The 19,042-nt window shown below is 38.6% G+C and overlaps 1 protein-coding gene across 2 annotated transcripts in view; it reads right to left on the bottom strand.

The window, feature by feature from the left end:
- The window catches only part of MCC (MCC regulator of Wnt signaling pathway), a 186,792-nt gene that overhangs the window by 135,968 nt on the left and 31,782 nt on the right, over positions 1-19,042 (bottom strand). The window contains exon 1 of one of the 2 annotated variants that reach the window (XM_014258753.2): positions 4,237-4,845. The exons of the other annotated variant lie outside the window; for it this stretch is intronic. Within the exon in view, the coding sequence (XP_014114228.1) occupies positions 4,237-4,293 (57 nt within the window). The 5' untranslated portion in view covers positions 4,294-4,845. Of the gene's footprint in view, positions 1-4,236; positions 4,846-19,042 lie in introns of those variants that run through there. 2 annotated transcript variants of the gene reach the window in all.

Here is a 19,042-nt window from a genome sequence, read left to right as displayed (position 1 = left end):
TGTTAAAGGGTTAAAGAATATGAAGCTGTAGCTAATGCTGTCACATATGACATCTGTATCCTAAACACTTGACCTCCACACATCAAGAAGCAGAAGGTATGAAGTGTACACCTAAAGCAGCATGCTATCTCCTAATTTCACCATGCAGAAAATAATAAACTATACTTTTTGGATATTATACACCATCAACTCATGCAGTGAGTGCTAGAACACAATAAACAGTAACATTATACAAATCAGCTGCAATGCTGAATGTATTGCTTTATTATAATACCAGCCCTTATACCATTACAAAATCAGGCACAGTCTTATTACCAGCAAATTCACAAGGCTCACTTAATGAAAATTATACCCAAGAACATAGCTTGGCTTTTAATTCAAGGATAAAATTTAACTCTTAAGTATACAATTGAGAAAAATATCATTTAAGCTCAGCACTTAGCATTTCCTTCACATTCTTGAACTAATAATTTTATTGTCCCAGCATTAGGCATGGGCGTAACTGTTGGCCACATTTAGTCCAACAGGAATACCAGACCACAGCTCCCTGTGTTTCAGCACACCATCTCCATAGTGAATGGCCAGGGGAGCAGATAAGATCCGTGTTAGTATGTAAGGGATACCTCCTCAGAATGCTAGAGTTTAAAGCCAGATAGTGCCTTTGAATTTGGAAGAAAATACAGATTACACAATCCAGCTCCTTCTAGATGAATATCTCTTTCTGCAGAATAGATCATTTAATAGGTACAAAGCATTTAAATTCTGATACAATGTTTCATTTTTAATGATGTAAAAACCAGTCTGTAATTATGGGCACCCCACTTTTAACTTGCACATGTTTTCAGTAAAATTCATTATTTTGGCTTTAAAAAAATGTCTTGTGTTTACAACAAAGGCTTTCAGAATTGTATGAGTAAGAAATTGAATGAAGCCAGTGAGAGCTTTCATAACTTGGGTATTAGGTTATACATAAAAATCACATCCTTCCTTGATTCAAGCCTTAAAGGCAATCTCTGCAAATTGTGTTAAGCCTTAATATGGACAGTGAAGGCCCATTTAGAATAGAACTTTTAGAACAGCAGAGCTTTTTTGGCCACTGTTACTTACTTACAAAGGTACCACAGGCTACTGTAGATCCTCACAGACTACACAACAGTGTTGCCTCTCTTACTGTATCTAATATATACCAAAAAAAAAATCCCAAACCCCAAACAAACCACCACATCTAAGATCACCTTGCTATGTAAGAACAAGGTTTCTTCTAACTCTCTAAGCAGGTATAACATGACAAATGTAACATGCAAACAGCATACTGGATAATTTTTCTTTCCTTGGACTTGAAACTTGAAGGCAAAGAAGAGCAGAAGAAATGGGGTAACATGAACTGACACGTTTCAGTAACAAAGCAGCTTGAACAGAGCATGAGTTTTGTGGCAGTCTGAATGACCTACAACAGAAATCAGATATTTTTTTCTTCTGCTTTCTGCATGACCTTTGGATGGGGGCAGGTGAGTAAATAAAGACTACTAAGATCCCTGTTTACCCAGGCAAGAGTTTAGGAATGGCAAACATCAACCATACACAAGTTTCTGCAATCACACTACACTGTGTCTTGAACAAGAAACATATTCTTTAATTCTTGCCAAAGAGAGATGTAAATCTCAGGTAGAAAGTTCTAATACAGATGGAATGAATTGCAGTACATTCATTTTCTCTTTTGTCTAATGTATCCAGTCAAGAATGCATTGGTTATACCTTCAGGGTTTTGTAGCTTTCCTGTTTAATAACAGTAGTTTCATGCCTAGAGCTGAGAAAGAGAGATCAAGACACCTGCACAAAAACCCACTGTGCATCACATGAATCATAGTATTTCTTGGTTTGTTATCATGTCTGCTATTCAGATATGTACAGCAGTAGCAGCCCACTGTAAGAACATATGAACTATCTGTAGAGATAGAGCTGCAGGTGAACACAAACTAAGACATCACTTATTTAATCAAATTCCTGTTGTAGCCATTTTTCCATCATTCAAATGAACACAAGGCTACTGTCCCTTGATCAAAAATAAACATGGTGTATAGAAGACAGCCAGAAAGCAAGGACCATGGCACAGCAAAGATGGGAAAAAAAACAGCTACATAAACCACAGATAAAAGCTTTACCCAGGGCTTTTTACCTTCAAGTTTAGAAAGTACCAGTCACCAAAAGGGAAAGGTCTAATAGGAGCATAGAAATTACAGAGAGCTGTTTGAGAAATTAACAATTAGGGGTGAGCAGCTACCTACTACATCTCAGAGTACTTACACATCTTCCTCCCTCTGAGAGGAGGAATACGATGTTTTTGCAGCCCCCCCCCATGTTTCACTGAAAACCTAGTGCTTTATCCAAGACACAAGTCTGCTGAAGCTGATCCAGCCCTTCTTGGTGACTGGCTAAGGTTCATGAACACAAGCAGCTCAAACTACAAAGATGAGCAGCAAGCAAATGATGATATGGAGCTGGGGAAAGTTATGAGTTGTATGATCTTCTCTTCTATGTCTACAGTCAAAAAGGGGCCTATTTCTAACCCACCTGTAGCACCAGAGTACAAATATGAACTAAGGACTGAAGAAAGCTTGTTGGGGGAAAAAACCCCACCTAAACAATGACAATGTTGCATGGTCACAGACTCCTTTCAATACTGCCCATGTTAAAACATCAGAAAGAAAAGGTATTTCTCAACAACAAAAGTCTTGCTCAGTCAATGCATGAAGGAAACATGAATAAATAATTTCAAGGTAGCAATGTAAGTACTACCTGCTCCAAATATTGACTCAAGTATCAATTCCTTGAGACACTCCGTGATCTAGGTCATCTTGCAAAGTCTTGAAAATTAAATGTTGAGGGGATAGAAAGCAGTGATCACCGTCAATAAATCCACAGCCAGAAACTGACCAAAAGTAACCCAGACTTTTATGCTGAATTTATGAACCACCCTTACGCTGCAATGCCAATACAGAATTTCTAAGCAATACTTTGAAAAAAAGTAACACAGAAATAATGAAATTTAACTCTTTTAACTTAGAGGAGAAATATTTATGACATTTCTTTTGCCAGAACTTCCCAGTCACAAACCTACTGTCTTATTGTATGGCAGGTTACAGCACTTGCCTATTTCTCACATATTTACTGTGCCTCCCCCTACATTTGTTGTTTCCCTCACTAGCCCACTGTTTATTAAAATGTTATTCCATTTTTATTATTATTCCATTCTATACCTCAGTGTCTCCTTTCTCTATACAATTAACTCCAGGAACTGTCATTTCTCTTACTCTGCCAAGCATATCCTACCTAATACTCCTTAAAAAACCAAACATATAAAGGATATGTCACCGTAAAAGGTGTATCAAAGAAATGGGCAAAAGGAACAGAGAAGCACTTCAGTTAAACTGGGACAAGACAGACTGCAGATTCAATTTCCTACAAAATGACCATAATCAAAAAACTGGTATTTCATAGCATAACTAAATTAGCAGCTCTCAGCAAAGCCCATAAGCTTTACACATCTAAGACACTTCAGTGACAAAGCAGTAACTGACAAAGTATGCCACTTCTAAAATATTTAGTAAGAATTTGCATAACCTCTGATATGGCTTTAATTTCAAATTTATTGAGAACACACACAATCATATTACACAAAAAACACCCATAACTATAAGAAGTAACACCTTTGCTATGGTTTCCAGTGGAAAAGCAGAAAGTTTCTCATTACTTGTTTTTTTTAGGCAAGGAAGGAAAGTAACCTAATTCATCTAACCTAAATGAACAGTATCACCTTGGCTAAATACAAGCAAACACAACTTCTGCCAATGTTGTTTTCTTACCAATAAATATTTGTCATTTGCCACTCACCCCACCTCCCTCCTAAATTAATCACCATCTGTTTAATCGCAGCTGAGATCTCCATATTTCACCTACTGCAAAGATGAATGTTGGGTATAAACACAGTTCTTAGAGGGAAGGCAATCACTGCTGCAGGGTAACAGGAAAAATGTCTCTACATGGTTGCAATAGTTAGCCTTTCACCACTCATTCAGAGCAAAACAGCAAAGAAGTTCAGGTCATTTCCTGACTGGCACAGCAAGTTATAGCAAGATACACATTCTATTAATTTTTAATTGCATTGCTTGCAGACCAAAAGCCCGAATGGGGAATGTTTCTTTTTAAAGCATAAAGAAGGGCACTGAAACTGCTTACCTCACTCAGCTCTGCAGGGAAGTCATTTCCATATTTCATAGCAACTCCAGAATTCATGATTAGACTTCTCAGGGCTTGATGATTTCTGCAGATTTTAATGCTTCAAAGTTTTGTTCAAGTGGTTCAATACTTTCTTCTCCAAAATTTTTCTCTCTTACACATTTTGCTCTAGACAGCCATTTTTACTCCACAATGAGAGTTTAAGTTAATGACGCAAGATCTTCTAAAAGAGCCAAACTGGTTTTGACTTCACAGACAATCCACTGCTGCGAGAGATTTGTTAATAATGTGAAGTGCTTAGAGAATGCAGGGAATGAAGTGCTTACCAGGATCCCAGGGCTGTCTTAGTCCATCTACAAGGCATGCTTCATCTCTGCTGTGTGTTTTATGCTGCTCTTTTCCATAGCTCTGTTAAAGGGCATCTTCCAATGCCATTGAACATACGCAGAAAAATTTGACAAGCTTCACACAAGTTCACAGAGAAATTCAAAGGAGAGTGCTGCTACAGTCCTCAGTATTTGGGGAGGCAGAAAGGAAAAAGAGAAGAAAGCTCCCTTCTCCTAGAGAAACGAATGCTGCACTTCACGCTAAAGTTTCCCCTGCCAGTGAGCCTGGAGTTTAAGTGGTTTATGATCAAACACAGCTGTCTTGCTGCTGGCTAAAGGGTGCATGGAAGGGGCGGTGCCAAAGGGAGAGCGCAAGTGGGAGGATGGGAGGGAGAGCTACAGAGTTCATTTTGGAACTACAGGCATCTCTCCAGCTTTCTGCATACTAATTACTATACAGAAAACTATAGAGCTAAGTAACAGGAAACACCACCTGGATAACAATAAACTGGATTCCTATTTCCCTATTCCTGTGCACAATTAAGTGAAGAAGAATGGGGGTTGAGAGGGAGGTGGGGGTTTGTAATGATTTCAAAAGGTCACAGTAAGCCTGAAAGCACCATTAGAATGCTGCAGATTTTACATAACACACTGACATTTTACAAAGAGTTCAGGACATCCTACTGTAAGAAGGGGAGAAAGAAGCATTTGCTTTCAACATTCTGCTGAAAATCGAGGAAAAATCCTTAATAAGCTGGATTTGTGTTCATGTTGTACCCATTACAAGAAATGACGACTCCTTTTCCCCTTTTGTGCAGGTGAAAGCATGTCGCCATGCTTTCACCTAAAGCATGGTGACAGCCCCACACACTTTTTGACTGGATTCTGATTTACTTCTCAAGTCAGATGTAGGAAACACAATCCCCTGCAGCTGAAATTTATCTGATCACCTTAATACAATATATTATTGAAGTGCCAATTCACTAGAAGTAGTTAAGATCTAGAACTAAGAAAAGCACACCTATATTCCCCTATGGTACTACAGAGTGGTCGCACATCCCGGGTCCCTGTCCTTCCTTCATGCCCAGCACCAGGAACTGCAACACATCTGTAGTTCAGGAATGCCACAATCTCTTTTCAAGATGTTTTACCTTCACCCTTCAGGTCTTCAGTTTGCTTTAGCACAGTCTGTATTTTGTAGTTTCCCTTCCTCTTTTCATGCCCCCCTTGCATTGCCTTTACTCTCCGTTGTTTTCCCCATCGAGTGCATCACCCCTGTCTCACCTTCACATTCAGTCTGCCTCTGTGTTCAGTTCTTCAGTGTATATTCCTCCTTATTCATCTGCTTTGTTTCCCACATATGTTTCCAGTTATGGCCCCTGAAATCCCGGCGAAGGGCTGCACTGCTCTCTGCTGGCAGAGGGACAGTGTCTCACGGCACAGGGCGACACTGCACTGTCCCCTCCAGTGGGTAGGGAGACAGGGCGGGTAGACCGCAGCGTGGGACCAGCATATCCACAGCACTGTGGATTGTACACTGATCTCCTGTGCATTAAGATGTGATTAACAGGGATTTGTACCCAGAAACAAAGGTGCTATATAGTGACTTAGCTCGTTTTTCATAGAGAAGTTAAAACCCCACAACTTCCGTTCCAAACTTCCTGCAGCTCACACAGTACATTTAAAATGTTTTATCTTCAAAGTTATGCCTTTAAAGACAAAGCAGTCTTTTGAATTTTGTATCACTACCCATATTAACTTTATTTTCCCATTTATAATCTGCTCTCAGCTTTGTCCAATTCTATCACATCTATCACAGGTTTACAAGCAGAGGGTTGAGACTCAGTATTAATACTAAGAATAAAGTTCTGAGATTTTCCTTTTCTAAAGGAAAGGCCATATTAATTATGGTTCAATACATTGCACTTCTCATGCTCTATACCTATAGTGCCAAATACTTCCCTGCTGACTGTGAACAGGCATTCAGAAATTAAAAGTTCTGATTTGTTTTCTTCAAAACTCACCACTGTTTGTCCATTTCTGGCAGACCAGATGGTACTGTATCCCAAGCATAATGCTGCAGGACACTTTAGGATCTGAACCAGATCCACTCTGCATTCTACACCTATGCAACATAGGTTTTTTTCTGCCTTTTTCCTACTCTATGCAGTAACATCATAGAAAGAGACAGAGACTGACTGAAAAACAACATCAGAATTCACAGCTTCAAATGTGCCTAAGAACCTGGGAGATACATGCAGGTACTTTCAGAACAAAGTTTGTTTAAAAATTAAAAATTAATTGTAATTCATGTGCAAGTGAATGAAATGGTTAAAGCAAACTCTGATGAAAAATTATTTTACTTTAACGCCAGCTGACTCCCATTGCAACCTCTGCATACTTGCACTGAGTGGTACGGGATTAGACATTTCTCAGTAGGAAAGCTTCAAGCCTTAACTAACCCATAAAAACTGGCAACACTTGTTTCAAAATCCTTATAAACTTTTCTGTGGAAGGCTAGCTAAGACTAAATATAGTAATTCTTCTGAAATAGTTACTATTATATCACATTTTTAAAACTGGAGCATCAGGAACATATCCTGAACATCTGGAGATGTAGAACTTGTTCCTGTGTGAAATGTCATTTTTGTCTAGCATTCCTCTAAGTCCATTAACTAGCCAAATGAAAACGTTACATCACGAAATCAAATTCCCAGATAGACCTGCCCAGCTGTCGGCAGGCTGTTTCACTGCTTCCTAACACATGTGAGTGACCTAATACAACAGCAGGTACTAAGAACTTTGTTTCAGCTAAAGTATATTTTCCCACTGGCTTGTGCCAAAGGCAGGCTTCAAAGCAAACAAAGAAAACCTCAAGTATGCCAACTTTGCATTGCCAGGAAATGAACAGAGCACCTCGTGACCCAGTGAGAAAGGGGCCTGTCTCTGTTGTTTGGCAGCTGACTGACTATTCTCTCAGTGACTCAGTTCCCTGCCTAGGACAGCAATGCTTCCTTGCCCTCAGCCTTGTTCCTACCTCCTTTTTTAGCCTCTACAGGCAGGGAGGGGCTTGGACTGGGAGTGGAAAGAAGAATCTCTTAACCTGCAGATGTTTCTTAGCCCAAGATGACAGAGTGTCAGTGGATGCCTCGGTGTGGAGGAGGAAACAAGAAGCTGGTAACAAGAAAATGGACAAACCTGACCATCAGAGAGGCTTTCAGAAACAACATCCACCAAACACTTTCTGTCAGAGACAGAGACACTGGCCTGGGCTTCCACTCGATTGCAGGGCACTTCTGATCCATTACTGCCTTATGTACTGCTAAAGCACTCATGATGCACATACTGCTTGTGGTAAGTGCATTTGCACTGACAGATTCTTCCCAAGATAATTTCAGAATTATGCAGCAACAACCATTAGTGTGGCCAGTTTGCTGATTGTTGAACTAATAATCCTATAGCCTCTCTATTACATTTGTTTACTCTCATTCAGCTGTAGAAAAAGAACCATTGATATATATCTGAGATTCACAGAGGATTTCTAGTTTATTGATTGTATCTGAATAAGCAATTAATAAGACTTTCTCTATCACCTGGTGTGAAAGGATTTTTTTGGGACAAGTGACAACTCTGTCATCCTTTTCACCTGTATTTATGAAAGTGCCACAAAATATGCAAAACACTAGCACTGTCATTACTTTATAAGATCTCTCCCTCATAATATGTCTCATTAATTACAGTAGTATATTTACTTACAGTTACTGGAGCAGTTGTCACACTTGGCACACATGAATATTCTGTCCTTGTTTCAACAGTTGTAGAGTGAAAACTACAGTATTACTATATAAGTAATTATATACTAAATATGTGCATGTCACACATTCTTCAGCATAGTGTGTGCCACTTTCTGAAAAGCAGTTTCACTCTGCATGCAACATGCAGATCAGCTGATCACAGTTCCAGGATGTATGAAATAAGGCCTTCTTGGTTGGTTCTGTTTAATTAGCTCTGTAATTGAAATGCAACTAATTGAAGTCCACTGAGCATTTAGCTCCTTTTCATGTTTCAATATCATCCCTACAGTTAGAGCAGCACTCTGCACAATCCAACACACAAATAAATCACACCTGCAAGTACTGCAAATCTACTACAAACAATTTGAGTACAATTTTTTTTCTTCTCATTCTTGCACAAAACACACTGGCATACTGCCAAAGTGTAAATTTCCATGGAGAAAACAGCACTCAGATTAGCATGAAAGCTAAACTTGGAAGCAGAAATTCAATACAATAGTTGGATAATGTTTCCAGAAAAGTCTTTATTCAATAACACTAATGCACCATGATTTAAGAGGGGGAGGCTGAAAGGGATGGTGGATTCATGATGCAAACTGTTCTCATTCGTGACAGTAAAGGTTATCCACCTAGGCTGAGAGAAAAAAATCCAATGCATTTGAAACAATTGGAAGTAACCTTACACTGAAAAATTAAGCTGTCTCTGAAGAAAACATAAGCAAATTATGGATGCTGAAAGCAGGCAGGGCGAACAGAGCCTGTGTGAAACAAAGTCACACAGGCTTCTCAGTCTGGCCTGAGAAAGCATAAGAAAGAATCTAAACAATCCTTGGTAAAGGACAAAAATCTGCAGGTGTTGTTTAGTCAAGGGGTGGTGTTTCACTTATGGTGATGTATTACTTTAATGACCAATGAGAGTTTTATCTCTCAGACCTTCTTGAGCATCTGTATAAAAGAAGATTAAGAGTAATAAACTTTGCTCTCTTGGACAATGAAACCAAGGGAGTCAGTGTCGTACTGCTTTGCCATTCCTAATATAGTGCAGTATTTTTCTTTCCTTTAATCAAACATTTTTCTTTCCTTCAATCAAACCATCTCAATTAGTTTGATACAGATAATATGTTAGAATAATATAATTTCAAAACAGCACTTCAAACAGCTACTCTCACCTGTTCACCCTTCCTCAGCTACTCAATCCACTTAAAAAGTCACGTCCTTGACGTGACCAGTCTCCCTGGGGGTTCACATTTGATCCTGTTTTCCATCCTCCAGTATTTCACACCATGAAACCACTCACCGACCTGTCAAACAAACACTCTCATCTCCTGTCATTTCATCCAAACCTATCACATTCATTTGTATTCCCCCTGACCCCACAGAGCCTCACCATCAGGTCAGAATGGGAAAAGGACTAGGAGTCAATGTTTGCCTGTTATTTATGTTGGTGACTTGTCTGTGAGGGCAAGGAGAGACAATAGCCATTTCTATGTCACAGCCATCTAATTATCAACATTTCTAATTATCAACATATCTAATTTTCTCCTTGCTTAAAAACCCCAACAAGGCCGTTCTGTAAACTACAATTCATGCCATCATACTTTTACTTAGCTTCCCTTCATAGTCCATCACTTCTCCAGTTATTAACCATAAGGAAATTAAGTCATTTCACTTCAAGTCCCTTCTACCTTGGTAGCCAACTTCTATTTCCTCCTGTTTATCAGTTGTGAACTGAATCTCTTCCAAAAGTTTTCACTTTCATAGAAAGACTTGCCAGGACTCCCCTACTAAGTCTCTCCTATTTTTCCCAATCTCTAATAGTGAGGTTTCCTCCATTCCCTCCTTACTCCTAACCTCTCTTTTGTTTTGTATTTTGTCTTTCACAAGCTCTCATTTCCAGCTCCAGTCCCCATTCCACAGTTTTGATTGTGCCTCTGTGAATATTCAGCAGCCCTTGAACTATACAACAACATCTGTGTGTAATTATTTTTCCTAACTCCAAGGTTTCTCTCCACTCTGACTTTCATTACCACTGGCACACTGAACACTGAACTCCCTAACCTGGAGTGTCCTGGACCATGGATCAATGGTGAGTTCCCACGAAGAAAGGGAATGGAACCTGGCTGCTGGACTACATCAGAACTGTGCTTTGACTCATCATCCCCCACCTAGCCAAGCATCCCATTTCACCATGTGTGGACAAGATCTCTATATGTTTAACAGATTAACTGTTGGATAGTTTCTGACTACATGTGTATATGCACACGTACATATATACACTTATTTCACCCATTTGTGTATGTTCAGTGTGTGACATTTGTATATATCCTGTACATACTTACAAAAACAACTGTGCACACATATATATACTCTCATACATGTGTGTACACACACCTAGCTGTATCTATCCATCTGCCTACCTACCTATATATATTTGGGTCCACTGAAATGTTCCACTTATCTTCAGTCTGACGAATTCTGGCAAATGCAAAGCAAGTATCGGACAGATCCCTGCTTGAAGCTCTACAAAACTTGCTGGCATGACCACTTAAATTACAAGAATGTAAACTTCTCTGACCACTTAAAGGTTTGGGGTGCTTTATTTTAGCAGAAATTATAACCAAAATTGCTTTAACAATGACATGAGCTGAAATAATGTATTGAAGAATCTTAGTGAATCAAACCCCCTTGTTTTCAACCAGATCTATTTTATGATTGTTTTAACTGAATTCCTGCCCTCATCCACGTTCATTAATTTATATATTTTGTGTTTGCATAGTTTAGTAGATGCTTATGAAGATCTACAGATCATGTCTCAACTCCCTACTGCCCAAATTACCAGGTTTTTTTTTTGTTTTTCTAAAGATCTGGTATTTGTAGGATTTGTTCTCTCTATGGACAGCTAAACATACAATTCCAACTCTGTATTCTAAGCCAGCATATAGATGTGGTCTATAAAATTAATTTTCCCCTTCTAACTGCTTTACCATATACACTTTATATCTCCCCAGTGACATTTTTCCTTTATATCTTCCTACATTCAAGTTTCTCATCATAATCTTCAAGGCTATCTTAGCTCTGCCTCACTCACATCTACTTCAGCCTTCATGTCTGTCAGTTCCATTTTATGTTTTGAGGGACAGTGGACAACACTGCTTCAGCACTTATAATCTCTCTTTCTTGTATATTTTTATTTGATTCTACACCCCAAGACATTTTTCTCAAGTCACTTACACTTAACTTCACATGATTACAAAACTAAAATCTTCTTTATTTTCAGGCCTCATCTGGATAGTCCCTTATTTTGTTAAGAAATTATTTGCTTGCTGTTTCTAGTGTTTACTTTCAGATAAGACTCTATCAACCAACTAAACTAAGTAAAACAAACAATCCCATGTCTCATATAAAAAAAATCTTGTTTGTTCTGCCTTCACAATTCAGAACCCAAACACAAGATAATTCATCATTATGAAAAAACACCTGCCACCCATGTAGGTGCTACAGAAACAAAGACTTTCCTCTCCTTCTCTGTAACACATATCAGAAAACCAGTATTTATGTAAAAATTAGATTCAAACAATAATATGCACTTATCATCTCTAAAAAAATTTATGGAATAGAAAGATTCAATGTTTTTTTTCTCCAGTCACGTTCCTGAAATTATAGTTTCAAGCAGGTAAATGAATACAAAACTCAGTGCAGGAAATTACAGATGCCTTTCAAGGCATTTGCCTTAAAGGCATGAACCTCACTTAAGTACCTCAGTGGTGTAACCTTATTTCATTATGAACTCTTCTGGGAACAGACAGTGCCCTTCCTGAAAAACGGTTTACTTTGGTTGCTTCCTACCAGGAAGAAAGGTGGAGTTTACTAATTCACTGCAACAGAGCTACAGTCATAAACTGCCTCCTAGATGAGAAGTGATAATGTAGATTTCTAGCCCGAAATTGAGCAATCATGCTGAAACAGTTTTCCACATAAAGTAAGAACAGTAAGCATAAGAGAGCATGTGTGTAAGCACTCCCCTCCCATTTACACAGTACTAGAATCAAAATCGGTCCCCAAAACAGCTGTACTGACAACCACATAGTCATTTAAAAAGCATCACAACACGAAGAAGAATGAGGTGTTTTAACACTGGCAGCATCTTGCACTGCCTCAGGCCAATGTCCCAGGCCTGACAGTGTCAGAGAAACAATTCCAAGGAACAGGAGCATCTTGATGAATTTTACTTTGTCACTGAGAGGTTTCTGCGGGAACTCTGCCTTGCTTCTCTGGGTTGGCAGGATAACAGTTGATTACTCCATTATAACTAAACTGGCACTGAATTGCAAAAGCACTTACAACTATGCACTGCAGTTAAGGTTTTCACTTTATTACCAAAATCCTGTATTTCATGTAACCAGAACACAAGGGTGTAGTGTATGTATAAGAAAAGGGGCAGTAAGTCATCTCTTCACCTTTTTAAAAAATGAGGATTCACAGAAGCTCAGCATTGCCAAGTCAGCAGCTTACACTAAAGAGAGCAGGCAGAAAATCTGGTAAAAAAGAAAACCCTGTGACAAGAGCTAATGGAAATCTTTCTGGCACATCAGAATCCAGGAGAGTAATCTTGCTCCACCACACTAACCCTGGCCTTCAGACTCAGCTCTCCACTACTACTACTAATGTTAACACTATATTCTGTATAACTGTGTGCAATAATGCTGGCCTGTTGTACCAGGTGAACTTCTCTTCATTTCAGACAAGGGTGGGGGGGCAGAAAATTTGGAAAAGTAAAAAGATCTGAACGTCTGCATTAGAGCCAGAGCTTCCTTGAGTACAGCAAAGAAAATGGGATGCATAAGGCCATTTTCTCAGCAATAAGGGAAAAAAAATGCAAAGTCCATACAACTAAGTTAATTAGAAGTTTTGAAACCTTCAAAACATCTACTTGTTAAGACCCTCTTTCCTATAGTACCTGATTGCCATGTGCCGGTTCTCATCATCTAACTACAACTCCAGAACTACTCTCTGAACTTAAACTTTGTCATATGCTTGTAAAAGAGATTGTTCAACTGTCATGTAAAACATCCAATTAAAAGCCTTAATCAAAAAGTTCTATTAATAGTCACCTGAACAAATGTGACCTGTGCCGGCACCCATCACACTGTGCTATGGTTGTCTGCAGATGGAAATAATAACAGAATTAAAAATAAAAAAACACAATTTGCCATTTGCTCACCTCTTTGTCTGTTATAATGCTGGAAATTCAAAAGACAGCAAAACTGCATTTCATATAAAATAGATGAGTCCTGGCAGACCTAATCCAGAACGTCCATTTTAAGAGAAAAACTAGTAACTGATGATGATTTTAGAGGGCTATAGAAGCCAGGTCTGTAAAAACAAAATGCACAATCCCATTACAACAGATGCCTGCTTGAGACAAACAAGGTCCATTACAATGCTGGCTTGAGATCAAAAAGCTAAGAGCTTCCCACACCCCTAAGCATAAAAAATGTCTGTCAGACAAAACTGCCTTTGTGCCTGCTTTTAAACAAGCCAAACCTCCTGAATCTATATTCCAATAATCAGTTCTTGCTTTAAGGGAATTCTTGGATTCTATTTTTAGCCTGGCAGAAAGGAAACAATGCTTGGTTTGGGAGCACATGCACAGAAGACAAGGTTATACTGGGCACAATGCTTTTGTGGTAGCCTCCACTGTCTACGCCACTAGAATCTTCAATTTTGGGCCCTTCTATCTATTTCAGATCCAGCTGAAGGCATGACTAGGCTATACTTCTATAGCAATCATTTTTACTGGCATGAAAAAGAAATTGCAGTGGAAGTTGCATACAGAATATGGGAAAAACATGGTTGCAAGGGGAGAAGAGAAGGAGATCCAACTCCTGTGGTTTATTGAATGTACTGGTTCCCAAACATGGAACAGAGTCCCCAGCCAGTAACTCAGGAAAAATCAATCTCTACACAAGTAACTGAATTCTAACACATCCCACAGAGTGCCTATGTATGTACTGGATAAATTCCACAAAATACACAAAATCTAAGTATTTCCTATCCACACTACCCTTATGCAGAAAGGCTAGAAAGGCATTACCTTCTCCTATTCAAAAAGAAGTGTCTTGAGAGCATGGGATACCTGATGCTTTGGGGCCCATTTCCGTGACTCTAAGGGAAGGGGTGGGGAAGCTGAAGGAGCAGAGCTTCCCGCGCTAAGGCAAAAATAAAATTGTTTCAAAACAGAGTATATTTGGAGAGAGGGGTTAGGATAAAAAGGGGCAGACTGTGCCAGAAAAGGACATAGCAATATTAATGAGTTCTAAAACCATAAAAGCGACAGAAATTAAATGAGAAATTTTTAAGTAGATTCTCATTAACAGCAACATCAAACAAAAGTAGCCTACAAACCAACCACGGAATTCCCTTTCTCACAATACAGTTCTATTTTCAGACTTCCTTGCTACTTTCCCTTAAAAGATCATTTCCCAAGAGAATTTCCACAGGATTCACATTTAATTTACAGCTAATGCCTGTAAATTAGCAATAGAGAAAATGGTTCACATTTAGGACAGACAAGAGTATCTCTAGAGTGCCACAAATCTCTGGGAAGCTCTTTTCCCCTCATCCCCTGCAAAAGTAGCTTTGCTTTCTTTGGCAACCAGACAATCCTTCCTGTTTTGAAGGAGCCAATTTTAAAATCTACATCTACTTGCATAGGTAAATTGATCCTAAAATGTAGTCTAAAAAAAAAAATCACAGAACATACACAAGGTGTACATCTTTCTGGGAGGGTAAATGATACCATGTTTTTTAAGCAGTATCAGTGTTAATCTCTAAACACACTAACACTACACTGACTTGTGCCACATAAAAACTTATATACAAAAGAGGGACAAGCAGACATCCTTTATCATCAGGTAATCTGAATTTCACTCTCTGTAATGAAAGACTGTTGGTTATGTAGGCACATGCCCTGACAGTCACACAGCAAAGGACAGTAGAAATATCAGCTGGCTGTCCAACAGTCAAGGTAGAAGGTAAGGTAAGAAGCAACAGAATAATTGATGTACTGTCGAATTGCCTGAAGTTCCAGAGAAAGGACCAGACAAAGAGATTAAATTCAGCACTTTGAATTTCATCACAGAGTATCATACATGAACACATGCCATATACCAAGCACCTCTGAGATATCCTTCTGCTAAAGTAGTAAGTATATTTTATAACATTAAGGAATTACAAGAATTATTATATGCTCAGTAACATGACAGCAGAAACGAATTTACATGTAAATCACTTCATTTACATTTACATGTACCTCAGAGCACATAAATGCTTATTGTGACTCAGGATGATGCAGGGCATTAATATTGTTTGAAGCAGTTATCCAGAATGAGCTGCACTACAGCCTGACATAAATGTAAACACAATGATAATACTAAGTGTGCTCTTTTGTACACAAAAGCTGTATTAATATAAGTAGACCACAGCAAATTACATTTGCTTGATTAAGGAGCAGATCCAGGTAGGAAAGAAAAAGTCATGTGTTCCTGAAAAAAATGCAACAGTGACTTTCAGAATACTATTGCTCAGTATAAACTATGTCAACTAGAAAGAATAACCTTCTCAAAACAGTGGTTCTGTCTGTCATAACTTGCAGCTCAATGCTCTTCAGGAAGAAAAATTAGCAAGGCAAACATTCACTGAGTCTGACTAATGAAGAGGTATTGCAGTAAGAATATCTACTGTCAGATAATATGATGCTTCCTAAAACAAAGACATTGAGTTCTCATCTGTTAGTGATCATCCTGAGAAACTAATGCTAACGCAACTATATGTTCATTTGTTTTACATATTTTCAGTTTAACCTTGCACTTGACAAGCTTTTGGGCTGTGTACCCAATAGAGATGGTATCTGCATTTGATATAGAGTCCATAACCAGAACTAAATCTTGTTTAGTTGCTTTAATTCTGCAGTACATAAAACATACTTTGTTCACACAGATGCAAATAAACAGTCCATTCTCAAGCCCAATAGTATCTTTAGTACCTCCAGATGAGGCACAGACACATGCAAATTAGACAGAGGGAGATAAACAAAACACATATACTAGAGCATTTACAAGAAGATGCATTAAGAACATTTTTGTACTAGTTTGCTATTTGCTCTTGATGGAGACATGCCAAAAAACAGCTCCTCTTGAGATGAGAAGTACAAATTTGGCAGATGGAGCAGTCTGCACCAACACCCTCCTACCTAGACACATCCATCTTGCATTGACAGCCCTGCACAAGATAAAAAGCAGGATTATGCACACTTTGTGGTTGGCCAGAAGAGTGAGATGCTGCAGGAAGTAATTCTGGCAACTCTGTAAATAAGCCCTTCTGTCTAATGAAGAATAACTACATCTGTGGCAAGGCTGCTTTGAGGAAGAAATAGCAACACAGCCTCCTCAACGGTGGTCATAGCAAAATTCTACCACACTCTGTTCTCAAAAATACAGGTAATATCCTTCCCCCTTGCAAGTCAACCATATTCTCACCAAATCTTTTCCAAGTAAAAAAGCTCTAGCAATGGAAGGTGCTGTCAAAGAGGTTCTAGTATAGCTGGAGTGTCTTTGGATGGAAAAATCAGAGACCAAAGTGTTCTGGATCTCACCAGACCAGGGAATGGGTAGTTAAAACACCACCATGTATCAACATACTTGAGGTCACATTTTAAAGATGTAAGATCTTGGTGCTGAGACTTTTCTCAGAAGATCAGATGTATTTCCAACTAAAATAAGACAGCTTTTATCATCATAGCAAATGAAACAGACCCAATGGGTTTTTATTTATGCAAATGTAGTTACTTCGAATAAGTACATTCATCTTCACACTGAATTTAGGCAACAGAAACCAACATTAAGCACTGCATTACCATTTATATGCACATGTTCTACTGAAAAAAAATCAAGTATATTCTAGTCACATGCAGGAGAATACGACAAGGAAATTAAAGCAAATGTTATGGCTTCTGCTTATTAAACTTCAGAGGAATTTTAATGAGAAGTATGCTTATCATATTGAGATACTGCCCGTGTGATGTTTTCAGAGAACAGCAATACTTCATCTCCTGAAACAGAATTCCACCCCCTCCTTGTGTCACTGTAGGGTGCACACTGAGATCCCATAGCTGCTCCCAAACATCTACATACATCAACAAACACTTGAAATGCTTGCATTCTTTTCTGTCCATGAAGAAGATTTAAATTGTTTACAACTCCCAAACACACACACATGAGGACTTCTATTAGCACAAATAGGTACATCATCAGTAAGTGGTGACAAGTCATGTGAAAGGTTAATATTTTAGTCAAAAATGTTGGTACCAAAGGGAAGAGCTATAAAGAGGAATGTGTTCTTAATACTGAAGAATAAAAATGCAAATCTGGAAAATGCTGAAAGAGATTAACACCCTATAAAGATTACAGAATAAATTATTCAGATAAAACAAAAGCTGAATCTGAACATGGCTTAAACCAAATCATAGCAAAATTATGCAAAAGGAACAATGATAGAGACATATGCAATGAGTATTAATGGCTAAATTTCAAATAGCACTGTTTTAAATCTTGTGATGAAGAATAATGCTGCAAAGCAAGTATTATGATTTGATAAAATGCTGCAGAGCCTCATGCTCCCAAAATTACAAAAATGCATTTGAAAAAATAAACCCGTTATAAAAGATAGGCAAAGTGACTGATGTTCTTTTAGGTTTCGTAAATGGAAAACCTAAATGTTAAAAACAGCATGGAGACCCTCTGTCCTGACTGAGGGATACAATCTATGCTGTAGGAGTACATAATCACCACAAAGATGTCTTTAGCCTGACTGCACAGTTTAAAATCAAAAGGAGGCTAAAAAAGGGCTGCCAGAAAATAAACCAGGACATTAATAACAAGAATTGACACTTGATTAATTAACCAAATTCAACTTATAAGAATGGGAAAGCTGAGATCTGGCATTTCTGAGAATGAATGCTAGGGAGCAGCTTGCTTGTCATTGTGGCAAATGCAGCTCAGTAAAAGATCTGAGAAAGAGACTGAGAAGGAAGAACCTATTATTAAATCTCAGCTCTGTGAAGGCTATGTTTATCTCTTTGAAGAGCCTAAATTTAGACTGCAGTAAGCACGCCCCAGTATTAAAAATTGTGGAAAGATGAATAAATACTGAAACTCAAAGTAAATTAGTCTCTCGATTTTCTCCTGCTCCTTTCCCTCTACATTTTAATAAAGCCAAAGCAAAAATTACATATGACCCATGACACCACTGCTCAGTAGGAGTCAAATGAAGATGTTATTGTATTCATCTACATATAAATGAGAAACTGATGACTGTGGTTTGTGAAAAGCATAGAAGAAGTACTCTAAACATAGAGTATAACAGATTAAAGCAAAGATCAGGCATTTTTCATTACAGCAAGTATAGAAAGAATTTAGAGATCACCAAATCATAGAATGTCCTGAGTTGGCAGAGATGCAGTCAGGATCACTGAGTCCAATTCCTGGCCCCGCACAGAACACCCCCAAGAGCCAAACCATGTGCCCAAGAGCATTGTCCAAACACTTCCTGAACTCTGTCAGGCCAGTGCTGTGACCACTGCTCAGGGGAGCCCTTCCAGTGCTCAACCACCCTGGGAGCGAAAAACCT

This window comes from Pseudopodoces humilis, chromosome 4 (genome assembly GCF_049639895.1).
Source record: "Pseudopodoces humilis isolate 2021_Gansu_Grassland_sample_001 chromosome 4, ASM4963989v1, whole genome shotgun sequence".
NCBI lineage: Eukaryota > Metazoa > Chordata > Aves > Passeriformes > Paridae > Pseudopodoces > Pseudopodoces humilis.
The sequence above is the reverse complement of the archived record's forward strand: the minus strand, read 5'-3'. Positions and strand labels throughout refer to the sequence as shown.